General features: G+C 34.3%; 1 protein-coding gene across 1 annotated transcript in view; it reads left to right on the forward strand.

The window, feature by feature from the left end:
- Nucleotides 1-14,914, forward strand: part of LOC137400840 (neurexin 1-like) — a 35,654-nt gene that overhangs the window by 1,202 nt on the left and 19,538 nt on the right. The window contains exons 2-7 of the mRNA XM_068087182.1: nt 1,446-1,612; nt 5,487-5,645; nt 8,720-8,976; nt 9,785-9,944; nt 11,998-12,021; nt 14,378-14,558. Coding sequence (XP_067943283.1) covers nt 1,446-1,612; nt 5,487-5,645; nt 8,720-8,976; nt 9,785-9,944; nt 11,998-12,021; nt 14,378-14,558 — 948 coding nt within the window. The remainder of the gene's footprint in view (nt 1-1,445; nt 1,613-5,486; nt 5,646-8,719; nt 8,977-9,784; nt 9,945-11,997; nt 12,022-14,377; nt 14,559-14,914) is intronic.

The raw sequence follows: 14,914 nt of genomic DNA on the forward strand, positions 1-14,914 counted from the left end.
GATTGCTGAATTGTCTGACCATAGCATCTGGTGAGGATCCACTAATCAGGGATTTGATAGTATAGCCACAGTATCTGATGGCTATTTGTTCCACAAGCTATGGGTGGCTAGTAAATATAGTACATCTCGGGAGAGACCAGTTACTTCGGAAAAGAAGTGACTGCTAAGCAGGGAGCTGTCTTCTAGCATTCAAAATCTGAGGTAGTTTAGAACAAAGAAGCCCTTCCTGTCAACACTGATGACCTTTAAAGAGAGTTGACCTTTAGGCAGAGCCTTACAGGTGACAGCAAATACTGAGAACACCAACAGAAGCTTTATAAATATGCTTGTGGCTGTCTGTTCGCCGTAAGGAGACTTTCGATAGCCAAACTAGCTTAAACAACGCAAATGCAATAACATTTGGCAAATATACGTATATTCAAACAAAACATAGTTATTGGTTAGCAGGAAAATTATCCTATATGAGTACGCTTGCCAGTTTTGTGTATTGTGAGAGATCATCATGAGTAATCAGTATATGGAGAATTAAGCCATAATTGTCACGTACAACTTCTATCGTATTTTGTAAGTAAATCAGACACGCTGATTCCGATTCTGTATTCAAAATAAAGATTGGTCCACTAACCTTCAAAGTCATTAAGGTTTTTTTAAAGCGTTTCAATATCCGTCTCGAAAACAACACATTCAGCATTACAAGCTCCGCCCATAAATATGTGACGAAACCTAGCTTTTTCAGAAATGGAAGTTAGGGATGTTTAGTCCGATTTAGAATAATAGAGATGGGTGTCTTAAAACCCATTATTATCTAAATCTAGCCGGTAAAATAATCTCAGTCTTTTATGAAAGGTATATAAACTATTTAAAATTGCTCGTAGCTTGTTTCATGATATATATATATATATATTTATATATATATATATATATATAAAATATATAAATGCGATCTGATAAACCCAATTTAAATACAGGTTTGATCCAGTTCTAACAAAAGTTGAAGCTTATTTTTAAGCTAAATAGCCAGCCTGCCATGTTGCTATCACTATGAGTGTAAATTCTTCTCTTGTAGCGAACTGATATTTAACATTGGCAGAGTTAATATACTGTAGTTAAAAACAAAGTACATTTTCTAATAATACTGGTGTACTGGCAATCTAGTGAGCCATGGGAGATCACCAGTTGTATTAACTATATGCAAAATTATACCATAATAAACTAAATGGTGGATTGGTGCGGCTCATAATGTTGGTCTTCTATGCTAAAAGTTGTGAGTTCAAAACCCACATGAAGCAAACTTTTTTCCATTGTCCAACAGTAGTTTCGGATGAATGCTGTTTTTATATAACAAATATTCTACTGAGTACTGTGTACTGCTTAATTTTACTCACTGGGCAACCCAATGTTGGGACAGACAATTATAGTAAGTGACTGTTTTGTTATAACTGCAGGAGATGAAAAGCAGTACATTAACCTTGGGTTAGTCAATGGAACTCTATACATTAGCACCTTCGGAGGGAGCATGCAAGAGCCTGAAGTCTTCTACCCTGCTGGCCCGACAACTAGGCTAGATGACAACCAATGGCATTCTGTGAACATAACAAGACGTATCCAACAGGTAAAGATAGATTATTAGGATAAACGACTTGAGACGAAGTCAAAGGCAGAGCTTGATGAATATTTGTACTGTGTGTTGAAACAAAATACAGTATTTAAAAAAATTTGTGACATTTTTGCTGAATGAAATATTTTTTAGAAACATTCAGGCAGCAACTCAATTTATTACTTATTATACATACAATACAGAGTGTGTATAACATAGTGTGACACGAAGGCCCAAAACTTCTTACATATCTGCTTACGCAACGGTCAGTTGTCAACCAAATCAAAATTCATTTACAAGGGCCAAATAGGCAGTACTGAATACACATTTACCAGCCCTCATGTAATGACAACTCTAAAACGCTTCGTTAGTTTAAATTGGGAAGTGAAAATAAGATGTGTCATTATGATATTATACATGTATTATGTTAATAATGACAATGTCACATAAGATCACTGTTTGCTATATATGAAAAAGCAGCATATTATATTGTAATAACATAAAGGAATGTTAATAAGAGTAAATATAGGTGAAGAATAAAGGTAGAAATACTCGACTAAGTCATTCAAGTTTGCTTTAGGTAATAAGTGAAAAATGACCCGAAGAACACGTCTGCGTGAAAAAAATTTGCACTGACTTTCAGCTAAGTATTTTTCCCACCAGTACCATTTCACTAGATGGAAATTATTTTTCAGTGTAGAACTCTTTTTAAGTAGCAATTTAGTACTAGCAATAGTTCAAGTGAAAATACATGACATGAATATAATATTTGAAAGGGCTGCAGAAGAGATGATATTACAACATTGTTATTCTTTCAACATTACTATTTTATTACAGTGCTTAGAGCAGGTGTCTGCGCCTTTATGCTGACTCCAGATTCTGATCTTTCGTAATTATCTTTTTAATTTTGGTCTCAATTAATGTGCCGTATTATTATATTTTTATTTTTTCCATTGCAACTATTTAATAAATTTAAAAATTTTATATTTGCATATGAATTACAATGGAGTTAGTATTATTCTATTGTATTATACATATTTAGATTTCATCAAAATTATGCATAAAATTTGTTAGAAATTGAAATGCTATAAGATTTTTGTTTTGGCTTTAAACTATTGTTGAATTAAAAAAGAGTTCTACCATAAACTGCAGAGCTAAGAAGCAAAGGTCACATAGGTATATTTTGTTTTAAAAGCCTGCAGCATACTTTCTATTAGAGTGTACTATCTCAAATTACGTAACTGCTAAGATTAGTTCATTTGGGTTTTCAAGGTGTTGTTATAACTCTTTTTGACAGCTAGAGGCTCTGTCAGGGATCTGTAAAGTAAGTACTGTATAAGGAATTGTCATGACTCATTCATGATTTGATCATCTTCTTTCTGTAGATCTTAAAGTACATTGTTTATTCTTCACGCTATGTCTTGTTTAGGCTAACCGCTACTTCTGTTTAAAGATTATAATTTTCTCACTTAGAATACGAAGTAAGAGCAGATAACTACCGTACACTTCATAATTCTTTTTAATGCAAACTATTATTAGTTAAATATGCAGCCGTGATAATCAAATGACATAGCACACGGTTTGATTTGGATTTATTGATTAGTTTTTGGTTATTTCCAACTTTCAACTTGAAAAGTTTCATAAAGTAAAACGTTCTTTATTTACATGCATTATTGACCTTGAATAATGACTTACTAGTTTTAGTGAAGTTATGTAATTGGAAAATTATTGCTTCGAATATATCATATATATTTGAGAAAATCTTACAAATTGTGTGTTTGCCGGCAGCTTGTTTTACCTTTACAAGATAAACAGATAACAAAGCTAATAATTTGTGCAAACAGCTTACGTAGTGCTGATTGCCATCATTTCACAGATATTTAGTGATTATAGAATGCCATTTTTAGCACATTTGAGTAGATACTTCATAGATATGGTTGATTGGCTATTTTTCTAAAGTTGATTGTATTTGTTCAGAAACCATTTTGAGTGCATTTTACATGGGTGAGAATGCTTTCATTATAGATATTTGATCTATACTCTGAGCTTTTACAGTTAGGTGAAATATCCGCTTTTGTTCTCATCTATAGACTGAGCTCTTACAGTAAGGTGAAATATCTGTTTTTGCTCTCATCTATAGACTGAGCTCTTACAATTGGGTAAAATATCTACTTTTACTCTCATCTATAGACTGGGCTCTTAAATATTAGTAAAATGACTGTTTGTGTTTCTTTCTATAGACTGAGCTCTTACAATTAGGTAAAATGTCAGATTTTGTTCTCAACTATAGACTGAGCTCTTCCATTCAGGAAAATGCCTGTTTTAGTTCTCATCTATAGCCTGTGTTTTTATGTATAGGAAGCTGCCTGTTATTGTCAAATGGTGAGATGATCATTTGTTGTTTCGTGAGCAGCTTCAAAACTAAATTATCTAACAAATTCGTTTTTAAATATTGAATGCTACAGCAGCTCATATTAGATGAAATGTCAAGGCTATCTATGGTCTGTATTGAGTACTAACGCTAATCATTTTAGCGTGTATAAGTAAAGATTGATCATTAGGACCCAACTTTATAGCCATGTTTCTTTATTACACTCCCAAAAGCTCAGCTATAGCTTTGCCTTTTAACATTTGCTAATAGCTGCAATAGCGTATAGCTACTGCATTATGCTATACAATGATCCTTGCTACTACACGTCTTATAACAAGTGAAGTCATAAGTTTCATAATAGTTGGAACTAATGAAAAAATGAACTTTTAGCCTGTGAGCCTAATGGATTGATGATTAGATTTTAAAAACAAATATTATTGTACTAACTTGCATTTGTCAAAAGCTACAAAGGGAAAGGCTATTCGTAAGAGTTGTTCTTGCTGCATGCTATCATCTTTTTTGCTGCCATTAACAAGACAACCAAGAACGTCTGCGTAGACCGTTGTTTTGCGGCAAAGCAAATAGTTAACTAAACATTTTGATTTAGGTAATAATAATAACGTAATAATGATAACGTAATAATAATAACGTAACTGTAATAAAGTAATTGTAATAAAAAATGAAGGCTACATTTGATGTTGCTGAAACAGGCTCACAACAAATAAACCTCATAGGATCTAATGCATGAGAGACTAGTACGGTTGATGCTACATCAGGGTTTTTATTTTTGCGGTTGAGGTTGGTCTTCATTGACCGTGATAATTGAGGAGTCGCTGTATGCTCATACAGCATATAGTAATTTCTGTTACAGCTAGTTTTATAATATACACACAGGCGTGTGTATATTATAAAACATATACAATATGTTTTTTATTACTTGCTAATATTTTTATTTTATTAGCGGTGACTGAACGGCGTCGCTCTTTATCTACATTATATAGAGCTCAAAATCTCAAAGTTTGTCATCTGTCTATGTTCGGTGTCTTTCCAGCTGTATCTATTAAAACTTAGCTACGAAAAATCCATGTCACGGAAGAGTTCATCTTGGAACCTCCCAATTACAAGACGACAAGCTAACCCACTAAGCTACATGATATGCAAGGGATTCATTGGGCGATATGAATCATTGTTTGGATTAGAATACGCATAGCGACTCTGCATTACCCGCAACGGTGCTGAAGTTTAGTGGCCGTATTGAAAACTGGCTCGTCGTAATTCTACTCATAGCTTGAATTTCTTGTATGTTGAGATATTACTGTATGCTTATTTGACAGATGTATACACTCTCTACTGCCAATGTCTCTCTACTGGTCATACCCGCAGCCATTGCTGTCGATAAAATCTTCTTTTAAGGTCTAGTTTTTCGTTCTTCTCATTTCCATTATGTATATCTTAGTAACATTTATCATTAATTCCACATATTTCTAGTATTTTTAAGTACAAAGACATTGATTGCAGCTGTCAGCGCTGATAGATGGCATTCACAAAAGCGAGGTGTCCCTCATTGGAAACTTCTCCAACTTTAACAGCAGAGAGCTCTATGTTGGCGGCAAACCAGACCTTTCGCATTTGCCTGGTACCAAGGCTAAAAAGAACCTCTTCGGATGTCTGAAAAATGTAAGGCAATAATATTCTTACATAGATAGCAAAGTTAAATTCCAGGTTGACTAACGTGCTAGCTAACCAACACGCCAGTAATTCCAGGTTGACTAACGTGCTAGCTAACCAACACGCCAGTAATTCCAGGTTGACTAACGTGCTAGCTAACCAACACGTCAGTAATTCCAGGTTGACTAACGTGCTAGCTAACCAACACGCCAGTAATTCCAGGTTGACTAACGTGCTAGCTAACCAACACGTCAGTAATTCCAGGTTGACTAACGTGCTAGCTAACCAACACGCCAGTAATTCCAGGTTGACTAACGTGCTAGCTAACCAACACGCCAGTAATTCCAGGTTGACTAACGTGCTAGCTAACCAACACACCAGTAATTCCAGGTTGACTAACGTGCTAGCTAACCAACACACCAGTAATTCCAGGTTGACTAACGTGCTAGCTAACCAACACACCAGTAATTCCAGGTTGACTAACGTGCTAGCTAACCAACACACCAGTAATTTAACCCCTGTTTTTCATGAAAACTATTTTCTGAACGCTCACCTAATTTTTTATTTTGTTTGCATTATTGCTTGATCTAACTTATATTCGTTGTGGCTGGCAATTATAAACAAAGAGAGCAGCTATGACCTTGAGGACTAAAATGCTTAATATGCCTGACCTGTGAACAATTCCAAATAAAGGCTACTCGTGGTGACAAAATGGCATCCAAACTTTGCTTATTAGAGCTGAAAATGTCTTCAATAGTAAAGGTTCTTTTGCTACGGGACCCAGACATGTTCAACATAAATCGCAGAGACATTGTTTGTAAAACGTAGTGCCTAAAACATGCACAGTCTCTGTTTGTAGTTAACTAAACAGACATAATTGATATTTGAGGAATTGCCTAAACATATCCATAAAGAGCTATTAACTTTTCTCTGCAAAACACAATAAAGGCTGATACCACCATAGTAGCCCAGTTACTAGTACTGATAAATTTCAAATTGAAAAATAAAAACTAAAGAATCATCTTTTCTATGTGACATGAAGAAAAATATTTCCAAGCATTATATTTAAAAACGAAAACATTTTTTTCGATTGCTGGGTTGTACTATCCGTCCATAGCATCTGGTGATAATTTAGCAATCAAGAAGTAGATAGTCTAGCTACAGTACCTGGTAGCTATTTGTTCCACAAACCTTGGGTGGTCAGAATGAATGAAATTGTCTTTGTTGAGACCACACACTTTCGAAGGGCAGTGGTTGCTGAAGTCAGAAAGCTTTGAAAGGCAGGAACTGACTCCTAATGTGCTCAAACACTGCGGTAGTTTAGAACAAAGAATCTCTTTCTATCAGCATTAATGACCTCTAGTGAGAGTCGACCATTAGGCAGAGCTCTCTAGGTGACAGCAAATATTCAGAAAAACCAACAAATTCAATTTTTTATTATAAACAATCTTTAATACCAATACCTACTGCAACAAGAGATTATTATAGCCGGTAGAAGACAACTACAAACTGCCAATTGTAACTAACCTAAACATATGTTTGAGTAAAACTGACAGAGTAAAGCAAACGGGTTTCTTTAAAAAATATTAGTAAGTATTTCTCATCTAAATGACCATGTTGTAAATTATAACCCCACACAGCCTGATCTGTATGAAAGGAACACTCATGACTATGTGAAGGACATATAATTGTTACCTGAAGTATAAAAGGACCAATCATGGAGACTTACGCATTCCACCAACTTGAAGCTATCTTTAAAAAGCTTTTTCTAAAATGGACAGTAGTTACTCTATCGATTGGAAAAAGACCCAGAAACTAATCACATAAAAACTTCTAGCGTTCACCAAACATGTCTGTTATATATCAGTTATCTCAGCCTACAGATGTTAAAACTTAATGCAGATCTCAGGCCACGTTTTTGAAGATGCATGGAATTCTTGCTATCAACAAGACCTTTACTATTTAACTCCCACCATCATGTACCCTTATCATTGCAATAACTACGTGATCTACTACTATGTGATACTACTATGTGATCAGAGTTTGACACCCATATGCACTCACTAAAGGAAATAGCCCCAAACCTTTAGAGTAGAGAGTTTGAGACCATACATGTACATGTACCTCTTACATATACTACAGTAGTACCCTGGCATTCACGTGCGCAATGTGAGATCATCATCATGTGTAGTAATTACGTGCACAAGTATTCCAGGCACTGTAAGGTGGTCTAGTAGTGCAGTTGGTAGTGTGCTTGTGTGCAAAACTTGGATACTGTGGGTGTTCATGTGATGCATTTTTCCCAGTGCCGTAAGTGTGGCTTTGGATGGACAAGGCTGTTATTATAGTAAAGGCTAGTACAGTGACAGTCTCGTGTTTTGTAAGAGATCGTCAGATATTAAAAAAAAACACAAAGAATTTGTAGCTGCGCTGTAATTCAGAAATAATTGAAGTCGGTCAATTGGTAAGGGCGTTAGTGTCATTCTACCTAGCTGAGTGTTTTGAGTTGGAGCCGTGTTGAAAGCCTTATACTGACCTCTACATCTGGCTTTGGATAGATGAACAGACAAATATCACTCTTATTATAGTAAAGATATATTGTTGTTTCACCTTATTTTACACGTCTGCAGTATTTTTCCTTTTTTCCCTTTGCATCATAGACCTTGCAATGCAAAAAATCGATTTAAATTGAACCCATTTAATATAAAATTACCACTATTATAGACCCTAAACTGAGTGAAAGTAATAAAAAAATTGTCAAAACAAACCAACAATATCACAGTTACTGTACAGTTAGATAATTAAAACATTATGTGCAGGGTTTTCATAATTGAAAAGCCAAAAGGGTGAGTTTGGGAAGATTGTAAAACAGGTTAGGCTATTTACATATATTTTACGATTCGTATTACGTCAAATCCCCATAATGTAAATGTTCTCAAAAAAAGTTATTAACGCTGTAAGAACATCTACCGTAATTACTACTGGAGCTTTTTGATTATGCCACAAACCTTCACTTAATTCTAGTTGCTTTAATCCTACAATTGTGAAAATGTACACAAAGTTGTTCTCTCATTTTCTAATAGGTTACACTGAGAGTAGACGACTCTTTGAGGCTCAACATTCTACAGTTAGGTTATGACAAAAGTGCGCTTCTACGCAGTAATGGAAAAATAAAATATGGAGAATGTGAAACGGTACTACTGAATACTCCAATCAGCCTTTTAAAACCAGAACACTTTTTGACTTTGGGAAGCCTGGGGAACACACGCAACAAGTTCATCTCTGTTACACTAACCACTCGTGTACGTGATGGACTCCTTCTCTATGCAGTAGGAGACAGGTAGGTCACTCTAACTTACTGTTGCTTTTGTGTTAAAATCAGTAGCATGATGGTTAGTTATAGTGAACTGACTATTGATACCTTTCTCATCGTGGTTTAGTAGAGTTGTATTATATTTGTCTGATAATATATTGAATAGTGTCACAACTAAAACTGAAACAACAGATTTATTGACTTATTGATTTATTGAGGTGTGAAATATAAAATGATAAGTAATACATATGCATACGAAGTGCTGTTACACTGCTATTGAATTTTTTAAAAACCTTTCTTCATGTTTGTCAGCATTTAAAATACTATAAGGTTTATAACTTGGCTTTAATTAAAACAACTTTTGTACTTTTATACCAATAAAACAGAGTTTTGTCATAAATTGCAACATGGAAAAATATATATATCTTTATATATATATATATATACATATGCATACGAAGTGCTGTTACACTGATATTGAACTTTTTAAAAACCTTTCTTCATGTTTGTCAGCATTTAAAATACTATAAGGTACTTATAATTATACTTATTACTATAATACTATAATACTTATTATAGTATTATATATAGTATATATAGTATATAGTATTATAGTACTATATATAGTACTATAATACTTATTATATATATATATATATATATATATATATATATATATATATATATATATATATATATATACATGTACATGTTTTTTTCTAAAATTATATTGGATGATACAATTTTATTTCAAAAAACCTTCAAATCTTGCTTTTAAAACAAGCATACAGTGCATCTGGTACACCGTGTACTAATACGTGTATCGCTGTTGCAGAGGAGAAACATTCGCTGTAGAGATTGTGGGCAGCCATCTGTATATCATATTAAACGATGGAACATTCTCAAAACGATCAAAACTGAATGAAGAACCAGTCAGTGATGGGCGGACTCACACATTGGTTATCGAAATGAGGGCATGGGGAGCTGGAGTGAAGGTAATCCATTATAGAAATGTAAAATGTGTCGCATTTCTGGTTATTTGTTTCAGGCAATACAAGTGATACAGTCTTGTCGAGACAGAGTCCTGTTACCATGGCGATTTTTAATCTAGGTGAAGGCGCCATGTTATATGTACAGCCTATGAACCCTGCATAGTTAGAAATATGTATGTTATATTATATGGGTAAATGAAGTGTGCTACTTTAATCATACTTCTAAGGCTGTCTCTCTGACCTTAGAACTCAACCAAGGACCAGAGTGTTACTATTAAAATAGAATATGGTATGGTATAAAATAACTTGATTAATTGTACTGCAATGTAACATAACACAAGATGGTATAACATGAAATGATATAGTATAATAAAATGCAACACAATACAAAGCTATTACAAAATTATAATAATGATAATCTAAAATAAAATGATATGATATTACGAAATATAACATAGCATGATATAGTATGATATAATATAATGTGCAATACATACAATATAATATATACATGTAACATATATTCTTATGAAATACATGTAATATTTAACAGCAGAACATAGCATATTGTATTGTAGCCACTAAGACTATATGCTTTCAAACTACACATTTCTGCCATGCACAGACCCATCCAATATTTGCTATATTATATACATGTATATTGCAAAAGCTTTTTGAGAGATAATGGTACTTAAAACAGAACAAGATTATTGTATTATTCTATATAAATTTAAATGTCATAAATAGAAATACAGTAGAACCTATACTTGTAAAAGACTCATCATGTAAAACTTTCAAGTTGTGAAACGTCTGTTTGGTAGAAATTTTGCTTGAATTTTTTGCCTATCGTATTTTGGCTTTTTTGTATGTTTCACATTTTTACCCATTTACTTCTCGTGGATATGACGTACCACCCATTTCACTCAATTTCATTTGCTAGCGACAGTCAGCAAACGGCAAGCATTTTGTTTTCATTCGTTGTATAATTTGGATTTATCATAAATCACCTACAGAATAAGACAACTGTTGTTTTTATCAACCCAAGTTCTGTGTTCTATATACAGCTTTTCAGTTTGTGTCGTTGTAAATAAATCTTTCTACTTACGTTTTTAAAACATTTATTCTGAACAGTACCAAACCAAAACAACAATACAGCACTCAACACTTCGGACCGCCGTTCTCCCACTCCCTTCGGTCTTTGCTTAGCCTCACCTAGATGGCCAATGTTAAAGGTAAACAAACAAACAAACAGGCCATCAAACATGCCTCCCGGAGTTTTTATTCATTAGTTCCTAGTTATTTCTTTTATTCATGTGTACTTATTCTATCTATTATGTAGTAATATAATTTTAAAACAGAAATTTGTTACAAGTTTTAGTCAATAAATAAATTTATAACTTATACATTTATTTATTTAATTAATTTATAACTTATACAAATGTTGTGTCCGAGTTTTGTTAGGGCTTGGAATGGATTAGGACATACATATGGTAGAGTTTATTTCTATTTACAGAATTTTTTATTTACAAAAAAATCCAGCTTTCAGAAAGAATTAATTTTGTAAATAAAGGTTCCACCTTACTCGATAGATTTCATGCTTTATAAAATAGTTTGTTGTTAGGTTTTGCTGCAGTTTAAATAATGTTTGAAAGTTTTGCCTAAAACTAAAAACGAAGTTTAATGCCTCGGTTAAGATTTGCGCACACTATAGAAACCAACTCTGGCACACAATGCAAACAACAGAAAGTTCTTCTTCAGCTCTAATCAGATTATCACATTTGTAATGAGTCTACTTTTGCTATTTATATGTTTAAGTGCAAGTGAAGTTATGTCACTCTTAGGTAGCTATTATAGTAGACCAGTTGTAACACAAAATGTAGGCAGTGCACCTGTTATTCTTCTAGGGTGGTCCAACTGTTTTTTTTTCACATTATGTAAAACATCTCTCATGAGAATTGTACCTTAATAAGACGTTTGTAAACATCTACGAATTAGTGTTAAATTTGCCAAAGATCTGCTGTTGAAGTTAAACTCGTTCTTCAATTTTGCAACACAGGTCAACGCCAGCTTTTATCCAGGGGTAAATATTAACATACAGTAAGTGTGAAGCAGGTGGAATAATAAAAATTGCTATTTCAGCTCATGTCATAAAACAATTCTGTACCAAAAAAATAGCTCCAACAGCAAGAGGAAAATATGGCTGATTGTCAGTTAAAGTTACATGAGCATCCCTGAAGCAACTTTGTTATATAGATAAATCTATTAATTGATACACAACAATGTGGAGCAACAAGCATGACCCCACCATCTGGTTCACACTTACTTTGTATTCTCGATCTGTATTCGTCATGAATGGCTGCATATCGGTATTTGTTAAAAAGCCTCCGGCTTAAAGCAATGCTGCGGTTATATTTGTTAATATTGCTGCCTCACCATCACTGCTTTCACCATTACGCTGTTCTAGCTAAGTTTGTCAATAGACACCAATAAAATCTGTTGATCACTGCTGATTTGTCACATATTAAAACTTTTAATGCTGACTGAATGAAAACTAAATTATTTCTTATATATCCTAGTAGAGGTATAATTCTTTAGTGAATGATGTTGTACACATGTTAGGCACTAATTTCTCTAGTTTGGTAAACAAACTTGGCGAACAAAGCTGGCAGGCAAATTCAACCTGCATTACATTCTTGATGAGTAACATACCTAGCTTTTCTTATTAGTAATCTACTCAACATGAAAAGACTTGGAAAGCAGACAGAGTCTCTTAGTAATCCACACTCACTTTCTTCATCTTTGAAACAGGTCTCTCTTTCTCCACCCTTGTCTGAGGTCTCTCTTGCTCTCTCATGGCTCTCCTCTCCTTCATGCTTCTTTTCCTTTTGCATGTTTCCCTCTCTCACATCATTCTTTTTTCATGTATTTCCACTCCTCTCTCTTCTCTCTCCACTCTCTCTTATTTCTTTCTTCCTCTTTCTTCTCTTTTTTATCTCTCCACTCTCATGTTTCTCCTCCTTTCATAACTTTCTTTTTCTCTAATATCTTTTATCATCTTTATATTGTCTGTTCTCATTTCTTTCATCTTTCTCCTATTCTCTTTCATCTTTCTCCTATTCTCTCTCATATTTCTCCTATTCTCTCTCATATTTCTCCTATTCTCTCTCATATTTCTCCTATTCTCTCTCATATTTCTCCTATTCTCTCTCATATTTTTCCTATTCTCTCTCTCTCTCTCTCTCTCTCTCTCTCTCTCTCTCTTTCTCTCTCTCCCTCTCTCTCTGTCTCCCTCTCTCTCATATCTCTCCTACTCCCGCTCTCTCTCTCTCTCTCTCTCTCTCTCTCTCTCTCTCTCTCTCTCTCTCTCTCTCTCTCTCTCTCTCTCTCTCTCTCTCTCTCTCTCTCTCTCTCTCTCCCTCTCTCTCATATCTCTCCTACTCCCTCTCTCTCTCTCTCTCTCTCTCTCTCTCTCTCTCTCTTTCTCTCTCTCCAATCTCTCTCTCTCTCTCTCTCCAATCTCTCCAATCTCTCTCTCTAATCTCTCTCTCTCCAATCTCTCTCTTTCCAATCTCTCTCTTTTCAATCTCTCTCTTTCCAATCTCTCTCTTTCCAATCTCTCTCTTTCCAATCTCTCTCTTTCCAATCTCCCTCTTTCCAATCTCCCTCTTTCCAATCTCCCTCTTTCCATTCTCTCTTTTTCCAATCTCTCTCTTTCCAATCTCTCTCTTTCCACTCTCTCTCTCTTTCCAATCTCTCTCTTTCCAATCTCTCTCTTTCCAATCTCTCTCTTTCCAATCTCTCTCTTTCCAATCTCTCTCTTTCCAATCTCTCTCTTTCAACTCTCTCTCTCTTTCCAATCTCTCTCTTTCCAATCTCTCTCTTTCTCTTTCTTCCAATCTCTCCTACTCTATCTCTCTCTCATGTCTGTCCTCTTACCTCTCATATCTCTCCTCTTTCTTATCTCTTTCTTTCTCAACCTGTTTTAGTCTCTTTTCTTTTCCCATTATCTTTCACCATTCTGTTTTTCCTAGTCCTGAAACGCAAAACTTTATATGACTGCTACATTTAGAAAACATTTCTTTTTTCCAAATACCTTTGTATTTCTCAGGTTCCTTCCCAACGTCGCCTCTATTTATTATGTATGCCCTTCCTCTCTCTCAGGTCCCTCTCCAATGTATTTCTTATGTATTCCCTTCCTCTCTTAATCTCCCTTTGCCACTTTGTTAGTAAATTTACTTCAATGCAAGGCTGTGAATCTCTGCCAAACTTAATACAACTCTTGACTTTTTTTAACTTTTCGTCTTTTCTTTGTTTACAGTTTACACAAAGAATAACTTTTATCGTTTGTTAATCTTTAATATTTCAAGAAAAAACAACTCTCTAAAAGATCTCTACCTTGTTTTATACAATGCCCTGTTGCCCATTTTTCACTTTAGACTGATGGCTACCCTAAAAGTATTATTGTGGGTGAAAAAGCTAAAGCCTGGAACCTAACCAGCCCTTTATTCCTTGGTGGACTGGATTACTCCCGTCCCAATTTGAGCATCAATCCTTTGGTACGCACAGCAACACTTCGAAAAGCATTCATTGGCTGCCTGAATGATATGAAGATTGATGGTAAGGTTGATTAACACAATAATAAAAATAGAGCTGTGAAAACATTAAAATTGATCTTGCATAAATTCACCCTGTTTAAAAGAAAGCAGCAGGTAAAATGTGAAGTTGCAAAGAAATTATATTGTGACGATGAAAAAATACAAATTAATTTTTTTAGATGATATCTAAAACACTCAAATGTTATTAAAACTATCTGCTGACTAAATAATGAGCTTTTTAAAATCATTTTGATCAGATTGAAAAAATGGTAAAATAAAGTGTATTATTTATCAGAGGTACCAACTTTAAGAGCTTAACTTTTTATAACAGAACAATATATAATATATAATATATAATAATCAGAATAATAGGATGTA

The sequence above is a fragment of the Watersipora subatra genome, chromosome 7 (genome assembly GCF_963576615.1).
Source record: "Watersipora subatra chromosome 7, tzWatSuba1.1, whole genome shotgun sequence".
Classification (NCBI taxonomy): Eukaryota; Metazoa; Bryozoa; class Gymnolaemata; order Cheilostomatida; family Watersiporidae; genus Watersipora; species Watersipora subatra.